The 8,935-nt window shown below is 49.7% G+C and overlaps 1 protein-coding gene across 5 annotated transcripts in view; it reads right to left on the reverse strand.

The window, feature by feature from the left end:
- ACACA (acetyl-CoA carboxylase alpha) overlaps window positions 1–8,935 on the reverse strand; it is a 127,061-nt gene that overhangs the window by 92,421 nt on the left and 25,705 nt on the right. For 4 of the 5 annotated variants that reach the window (XM_027698760.1, XM_027698758.1, XM_027698759.1 and 1 more), the window contains exons 4-12: window positions 5,240–5,372; window positions 4,486–4,624; window positions 3,733–3,842; window positions 3,207–3,288; window positions 2,751–2,849; window positions 1,950–2,056; window positions 1,134–1,244; window positions 748–957; window positions 153–323 (exon numbers count right to left, since the gene is read on the reverse strand). In XM_027698760.1, the coding sequence (XP_027554561.1) occupies window positions 153–323; window positions 748–957; window positions 1,134–1,244; window positions 1,950–2,056; window positions 2,751–2,849; window positions 3,207–3,288; window positions 3,733–3,842; window positions 4,486–4,624; window positions 5,240–5,372 (1,162 nt within the window). Of the gene's footprint in view, window positions 1–152; window positions 324–747; window positions 958–1,133; window positions 1,245–1,949; window positions 2,057–2,750; window positions 2,850–3,206; window positions 3,289–3,732; window positions 3,843–4,485; window positions 4,625–5,239; window positions 5,373–8,481; window positions 8,657–8,935 lie in introns of those variants that run through there. The other variant, XM_027698761.1, reaches the window with a different exon arrangement.

Consider the following 8,935-nt stretch of genomic DNA (forward strand, 5'->3'; position numbering starts at 1 on the left):
CACCTGGAGCACAGGACCTGCCCCTGGCTCACCTGGAGCACAGGACCCTGCCCCTGGCTCACCTGGAGCACGGGACCCAACCTCTGGCTCACCTGGAGCACGGGACCCAACCTCTGGCTCACCTGGAGCACAGGATCCAGCCCCTGGCTCACCTGGAGCTGTGCTGCAGGCAGGTTGACGTCAGCCACCATCTCTGTGCAGGGATGCTCCACTTGCAGGCGGGGGTTGAGCTCCAGGAAGTAGAAGCTGCCATCCTGGCTGTACAGGTATTCCACAGTGCCTGCACTCACGTACCCCACCATTTTGGCAAGCTTCACAGCACACTGGGACACGGGAAAAAATAAGATTTCACTTCCAAGCCTCACACTCAGTTACCTGCACCCTGTTCATCCACCCCGTCCGCTTCGGAATTCTGCTGGAAACATCCCAAAGCTTGTACCAGGCCTGAGACCTGCACTCAGCACTAGACAATTCACACAAACTCCTGCAGCTTGCTTTTAATGTGATAACACACATCTAAACCACACTTCTCTCCCATTTTGGGGGTGCACACACCTTTGAAGGGAGCTCTATGGCCGTCTGTGAGGACATGGGACTCTGTCAGTTTTAAGACACACAACTTCACATCACCCTTTTAAAAAAGACTCAACAGTGCACAAGCCTAGCCACGTAAAATAAAAGCAAGAAGTCCTGCCTGTTTCTGGAGCCCAACCAGGAGGAGAAGGGAACCTGCAGAGCCACCCTCACCTGCTCCATGTGCTCAAACACTGTGGAAGTTGCAATGGAGGCAGGAGCCTCCTCGATGATCTTCTGGTGCCTGCGCTGCACGGAGCAGTCCCGGCCGAAGAGGGAGATGGCATTGCCATACTGGTCTGCCAGGATCTGCACCTCCAGGTGCCTGGACTGCTTGGCCAGTCTCATCACAAAGATGGGAGAGCCCGGCACCTCAGTCTGGACCTACAGCAGAGACACAAGGAACAGTCACAACCAGCCCCAAGGGCATTTTCGGAGCGAGGAACATCCACGTTATTTCCCCTGGGCCACCCAAAGCTCAGTTGTTTGCTACAGCGGCCTCAGAATCACCCAACCTGAACATTTAGAACAAGGCAGCACGAACCAAGGGGAAAAGTTACCTGTCTGAACAGGCTGGGGAAGTCATCTGCATTGTTAACTTTCCTGATTCCTTTTCCTCCTCCTCCTTCGGAAGCCTTGATCATCACAGGGTAGCCAACCTCCTCAGCAGCCTGGCCAAGATGGGCAGAAAAACAGGGGTAAGCACAAAAAGGCAGCAGAATCAAGTTGAAAAGATCATTATTTCCCTGTTGATTCGCATCCAAGCTTCTGACTCTATTTAGCAACCAATGGGATAGAAACCAAATATCCCAGTTTGAGAGGGTGTCTATGGTTGGAAAAATCAGCAGGGATTTTGTGACTACAGAGAACTCTGGCCTCTCAAAGTGATCACAAAATCTTTTGGCAGTGCTTCAGTGCCACTAAATTTACAAACTGACTGGATTTTGTACAATACAGAAAATCAGTAAGCTGGGTAAAACAGAAAAAGTCATACACTCCACCCCCTCTCTTCCCAAAAGAAAACTCCACATCCTGTATTGTGCCAGGAATATTCCTTATTCTAGAAATCTTCCTCAAGGAAGGATGAAATCAAGCGTGAGGTCACAGATCTTTATTAAAAACACCTTCTTCCTGCATTAAACAAGAGCTAGAGGAGAGCCTTTAATGAAACACAGCCTCAGTCCCAGATTTTGCCTCTTTCTGCTAATTCTCACCTAATTCTGCAGGCTGGGCCCAAAGATGTGTGGAAGATCCCTTCCCAGTTTCCAAGCCCCAGCTCTGAGGCTGCAGCCTAGAAGCAAATTCAACCCTCCAGCTCTCCCCAGGTGTGCAGGCACAGCCCTCAAACCCCTCCAGAACCCCTCCAGAACACCCACCCGCAGCCCATCGTCGGCGTCCTTCACGTAGCCCTTCTCGTAGAGCTCCTGGGGGACGTTCAGGATGCGCTTCTGGAGGTCGTTTTCCTGCCAGTCCACCCGGAGACCTGAAAAACAAACACCACCCTCCTGGCTCAGGGAGAACCCACGTGTGGGACACGACGGCTCCACGGGGAACCAGGCTGGAAGCACTCAAAAAAAGGGAGAATGTGGAATGTAAACAGACATTCCACCTTTCTGGGGAGCAGATCTTTTCATCCAACTCATTACATCCCCCTCCATTTACCTGTGAGGAGCAGGTTGGTATTTACAGTGTTTTGAAAGGGCAGAGAGCTTCCATGGAAGCAGAGTATGGGCTGTAGGCTCCAAAACTGCACACAATCATGGAATGGTTTGGGATGGAAGGGACTTTAAGATCATTTCTTTCCAACCCCCTGCCATGAGCAGGGACACCTTCCACTAGACCAGGTTGCTCTAAGCCCTGGGTGAGCCCATGAGCCCATGAGCATAGGCTGTACTCTAAGAAACAACCTTTTCCATGTTTCCTCACCTCTCCAAATCCCTCCTACCCGTCCTCCCCTGCACGCTGCCAATTCCTCCTGCCACCCTCCACGCTCACTCCATCACTGATGTAACTGCTTCCAAGGGTGGTGGGCAAAGACCACTAATTTGAAACCCTGAACGGATAGAACATCCCTAGGAACACATTTCTGAGCACAGAGATTCTTAAAAATTGGACATGTTGAAGGGGAAAAAAAAATTAGGATGACCTTGATAAGCACAGGGCAAATTCCTTCTTACCACTGCCACTCCAAGGAAGGGTTGGAATGCCAGCAGTCTGAGCCACGATGGAAGAAGCAATTTTATCTCCTAAGGCCCACATGGCTTGGCTTGGAGGACCTGCAAAGAGCAAAGACAATGCATGAGAGAGACATGAGCAAAATCAAACATGAGGGAAACGTCCAGAAGTCTAATTTAGGTAAAACTCCACTTTTCCCATAAAATGAGAACAGGGACATTCAGCTTTTGAAACCATCTAACAGGAATCTTTTCTGATTTCTTATCTCAATATTCAAAGATATGCTGGAGAACTTGCCCCTTCTTCCACACAAGGACCACTGTAAAGAACAGATCATCCCTCTTGCACTTGCAAACCGTTCCTCGGGGCTCTCTTTTACACTCAGGATTTTCCATCTCACTAAACCTGCCCATCTTAAAGTAAGGACCAGACATCAGACCAGCAGTGTGTCTCCTCACCCATGAAAGCAATCCCGTTTTTGTGCAGAAGTTCTGGCAGTTTAGGGTTCTCGGATGCATGGCCCCAGCCAGCCCACACAGCCTGCAGGAGAAAACAGAATAATTCAGAATAATTCAGAATAATTCACTCTTTGTTGGAGGAAAACAAGCAAGTGAGCAGAAACAGAAGCACTTCAAGTCACTGAAAACACCCTCAGAACATTCAAAAGCCAGACCAGCTCCTGAACTACACGGTGTGCTTAGTTTAAAGGTTGTCTTGTATCTTGTAGGCAAGTCCAAGCAGGCTGCTGCAGCAACCTGCTGAGGAGGAACTGGGTGCAGGAAAGGGAAAGGGTGAAGGGAACCTCCCATCTCCTGCAGATATTCCTACTGGGACATCAACATGCATTGCCTTTGGGTGCTGATACAGGTTTGTAATTTCAATTTCTTTGTCCTGCCTTGTTCACCAGATACAACTTGTTATTGAAGGAGAGGAGATTGCTCGGTGTTGCCTCCTGTTCTGGAAGGTATCTGTGGCACTTCTCACCTGCACTGGAATCCTCTTGGCAATGTCAAGGATGAGTTCCACGTTTGCATAGTTGTTGTTGTTGGGTCCCCCTGGAACGGGCACGTAGTGATCTGCCATTTTAATGTACTCTGCAACACAAAGTAGCTCTCATTTAGGTTGCAAATCTAACAACAGTACTTGGTCTAAAACTCCCTAAAATCTACAGTTATGGAAGTATCACAGAGTCACAGAATCACTGAGGTTGGAAAAGCCCTCCCAGACCATCGAGTCCAACCTGTGCCCTGTCCCCACCTTGTCCCCCAGCCCAGAGCACTGAGTGCCACGGCCAGTCCTGCCTTGGACACCTCTGGGGATGGGGACTCCAAACCTCCCTGGGCAGCCCCTTCCAATGCCTGACCACCCTTTCCATGAAGAAATTCCTCCTGATGTCCAACCTGACCCTCCCCTGGCACAGCTTGAGGCCGTTAGGTCTCCTCCTGTCTCTTGTTCCCTGGGAGCAGAGCCTGACCCGCCCCAGCTCTCCCCTCCTGTCAGGGAGTTGCAGAGCCAGAAGGTCCCCCCTGAGCCTCCTTTTCTCCAGGCTGAGCCCCCCCAGCTCCCTCAGCTGCTCCTCATATGACTGACTCTCTAAAAAGTACTTCTCTCCTCCCAAACATCCCTGTCACTGCCAGAACGTGACGTAGTGGACACAAATTCCACCCTTGCATCCCTGTGGACACGCAGGTGAGTGCCAGGAGAAGGCTGTGCACCTTCCCCAGGTTTACAGCTCACCTGCGTTGGCCTTCAGGTCCTCAGGAGTCACCATGACAACGAATCTGATGGCCCTTTCATTCCTGAACATCTCGTAGGACCAGCGCCGGATGGACCTCATGCACTTCACCGCTGCAATGCCATTGTTTGCTATCAGCACCTGAGGGGATCAGAAGCTGGGATGAAACAGAGCCTAAATGGCACAAAACACTAAGCAGTCATGCAAACAGGTTTTTCCTCTGCAGACTTTTTTGCCCAGTTTGGGGCTGTGCAGTTTCCCTGGCCAGCATCCAGTTCGTGGCCCAGCAGTTAATTCAGAAGTCAGCTCTTGATCCTCCATAAAATTTTAATGTATTATGTTTTGGTTGGACATAATAAGAGCAGAGGGGCACAGAGAATAGGTACAACAAGTGGCTAAAACTTAGAATAGCTGATAGAGATCTCATCCATCAAATGATGTATTTTTAAATATATTTTTTAGTGGTTTTTCCAGTCTACCTTTATTATGTCTGTCTATAAAACCTTCTGGATCAGCAGAATTGCTCTGGCTCACTCATATTTCTCTTCCTCTCACATTCAGCCAAAACAATGAGATGTTTATTTATTCCACGTAAAAGAGAAAGGAAACACAATGATTCCAGGCAGAAGTACAACTTCCAAACTCAGGAATATTAATAATTTGATACCTGCAACCTACAGCCTTAGAGAGAGAGACAAGTCACAGCTCAGGAGAGGGGAACAAAATGCAACATGCTAAAAGAGGTCAGTAACTTGCCTTTTCAATAACTTTATTTCCTCCAAACCGAGTGACAAATTCTGCTGGAGAAGCAACAGTGAAATCCCTCTGCACATCCACCTTCTTCCTGTCCCGGCCCTGCTTGACAAGGTGCAAACCAGACATGCTGGGCCTGAGCAAATCACGGGAGACAGAAACAACTTGTGTCAGTGCAGAAGATACGGGAATATTTTGTAAAGTTCCCCTTGACCACATTCCCCAAGCAGAGGAGCAGAATCCCTCCTTGCCTCCAGACCCCCATGGCCTGCTCCTCAGTTTTATGAGATGACTCTTCTTCAGTTATGTCTCTCAAAAATCCAGGTTATCTGGAGAAATTCTGGCTGTGCCAATATATGAATAGGTAAAAATACGTTCACTGTTTGTTGCTGCCCAACACAGAACAACAGTGTTCCACCAGCCTGCTTTCAATCCATCTAGGGAAGCTGGGGAACAACCACAGTGATTTCTGGTTTTGGCAAAACAAGCTACAAAGATCAGCCTCTGTAAGGAAATCCTCTTGGGGAAGAACAGCAAATACATTTCCAGGTGGAAACGAGAGACTCAGACTGGCTATGGAAATCATTTTCCAACAGTTTTCCACTCCCCAGTCTTTAACATCTTCCTCAAAAGCTCTGAGAGCCAGAGGACAAATTAATCACGTTACTTCTACTACACACAGAGAAAAGCCAGTTTTGTGTCTGCCAAGACCAGCCCCGTGTCCTGCCACCGCCTTTGTGTGGGAATGGCACCGTCACTTCCCGTCCTTCTGCTTCAGCTTCCACAGCAACAACAGGGATAAAGCACCCTTTGGCTTTGCTTTGGTGAGATTGACAAAGCTGAAACTGTGAGGGGAGACACAACAGAAAAGCCAAAACCTGCTCTTCACACCGTGTGTCTGCAGGGAGCAGCATGATGGGGAAACAACGAGACACTTTTTATTTCACAGGCCCTGAAGTGTTACCTCCCAGATCACCCCGTGGTTTACTGACCTTTTACTGTATTTCCTGTGCTTTTCCTAACAGTTTCCCTTCCCACAAACCCAGGGAAGCCCTTACCCCTGCCACCAGCAGGATCACAGAACCCTTCTGCAGGAATGAATATTGGGAAGGTGTTCAAAAATCAACCCAGAGCTTTGGAAAGACCCAACAGCACGCAAAGGGTTGGTGCCACTGGAGGGGTGGGCACTGGCACCATCAGTGCCCAGGAGCCACAGGGAGCCCACAGGAACCTCTGGCCTAATCAGCTGCTGAGGAGCTGCTCCCATTGAGCAATTCCACTGGGAAATGGGATGGGATTCAGCAGAGAGCAGCTGGAATTGCTGGGGGAGGGCACGAAGGGGAAACCAACCCCAGGAGAAGCCAAGGCATGTACAACATCTTCTACCAACAACAGCCACCAAGGCCAGGCAGCCCAAGAGCTGCACCTGGAGGTTCCCTGCCCCAGGTGAGGGCTGGAGCATCCTGGCTGGAATGAGCTGCTGTTAGAGGGGCCTGGCCACATCCTGACAGGAAAGACATGTATTGCCCCTCATATTCCCTCACAAATATGTTATGGACTGTCAAGATTTGTCCATGTGGAACACAGACCCTCCTGAACCATCCACCAGGAGCACAGTAACACCACAGACCAGCACCTTGATAAAACAACCTGCTGGTGAAAGGAGCCCTGACCAAACTGTTCCAGACTGTCCTAGAAGGAAAAACAACCCTCCAGGCAAGGCAAGATCAGTGCCCAGAGCTGACCATAAAGACATGATTATCTACCACACACAGGGTGGAGGATCCTTCCCTCCACTCCACCTTCACACACACCATCTCCTGGGGCTGGGACATCCTGACGTTGTGAGCACTTCCAGAACAGCATGGAAGCACATCTGCAGCACTTGAGATTCAAGCTTTCTCTCCCAACAAGTGAGATGCTCCCACAACAAATGGCTGCTGGAGAGCTTCAAGTTATAGCCTTGGAACGTTGAGCTTGACTGGGACGTGCAAACCTGCTCCAAGCACAGTGGAAGGGAATTTAAAGCAATCCATGAAGCCAAGAGCAGGAGAAGTGAAGGTAACAGGAAAACCAGGAAGGGAATTTAAAGCAATCCATGAAGCCAAGAGTGGGAGAAGTGAAGGTAACAGGAAAACCAGAACAAAAGGATGATTTCAGAGCCTGCAAAAAACCAGATGCCTGTCTCCCAGTGACATTCTGGGACACATAAATGGCTTTACTGGGTCAGAACAACTACATCCAGTCTAGTAACTTATCTCAGAGAAGAGCAGGTGGCTGATACCCAGAGAAAGGCAAAGAACAAGCTCTGTGTGCACAGGTTTCATCCCCTTGTACTTTCCCTCCCTCCAGTAAGCTGCACTTCCAGACACGGTCACTGAACTTAGAATGTGTTCCTGTGAGCAAAAGTTCACACACTCCTGTCAGTCTCAGGAGTCCACAGGCAAGGAAAAGAGGAAATGTGTCGTTAAGGTTGAATTTCTACTAAATTTGCATATTTCGGGGGTCAGAGTCTTCATGGCAAGGAAGGAGCAGAGTCTCACAAGGGTGAGACAGGTTTATTCATTGCAGGGTTATTGAGAGCAGTCGCAACAAAAACAGAAAAAAGGCAAAAATCCTGAGGTCAGAATTTGTGAACATGTTTAGATACGAACTGTCCTGCCAACCTGAAATTACTACACACAAAGACACTGCCACAGGTACAGTGTCAACAGAGCCACAGGTTCAGCACCCAGAATAGTGCACAAACTCTTGTTTATAAGCAGGTACAGCTCAGTTTAATTTGTGAGCACACCAAAAACATCAAGTTTACTTATTAATAACCACAGGCTGTACTTGTAATCAAAACAGAAGAGTTGTTTGGGGTTTTTTTGCTGGGTAAGATGAGGTAGAAGCTGGGCAGCAAGGAAGAAAACACACTGAGCTCTCAACAAAACAGAGTAAATGCTGAGTTAGTGACTGGCAACCCTGTTAATCACCCGGCCACAACTGCAGCGTTCTGTGACGGAGGAATTTCCAAAGTGTTCACCCACCCTTCAGAATTTAAAGGGGTTGGGAGTCGTGCAGCATCTTAAACTTTCCTAACCCCGACTCCCCAGCTGGAATCTGCATCTGGCACCTCCATCACAGGCTGCATGCACGGAGCACCGAGGGGCTCCAGGGGACAAAACCAGCACCAAAACCTCAGGGTGCATTTCCAGGACAGAGCCCAGCTCCGAGGAAACAATCAGACCAGTCATTCTTACCTCTGCAGCATGTGATACCTCATCTCCTGACTCTGCTCTGCAGAATCCTCCATGCTGCCTCAGCGCAGCAATTAACAGCTCTCGGGGCTCGTCTAACGAAGCCGCAGCTATTTTATTGCTGCCAGTTCTGCAGCTCCGAGCCCGGCAGGGGGAAAAAGCTGCCAAGAAAGAGCCTCTTGCCCTCGCGTGGCTTCTCCTTGGAGCAGCGGGCGGCACTTCCCCGATTGCTTCAATCCCGTAACCTCTGTCCCCTGTGCTTCCACCAGCCCCGTGTGCCCCTGCCCGTGACGCAGCAGGCACGGAGGGGACCGGCCTCCCTGGCGTCACTCGGAGGGAAGCAGCTGATCAGGAAAGAGAGAAAATGATCTACAGGTTATGTAATGAGGTTTAAACGCCCGCGGCACCCGCGGGACCCGCACACGGGGCTGCTCCGGGCCACGGTCACAAAAGAGGG

Source organism: Neopelma chrysocephalum, unplaced genomic scaffold, assembly GCF_003984885.1.
Source record: "Neopelma chrysocephalum unplaced genomic scaffold, ASM398488v2 Primary Assembly neopelma1_132, whole genome shotgun sequence".
Classification (NCBI taxonomy): domain Eukaryota; kingdom Metazoa; phylum Chordata; class Aves; order Passeriformes; family Pipridae; genus Neopelma; species Neopelma chrysocephalum.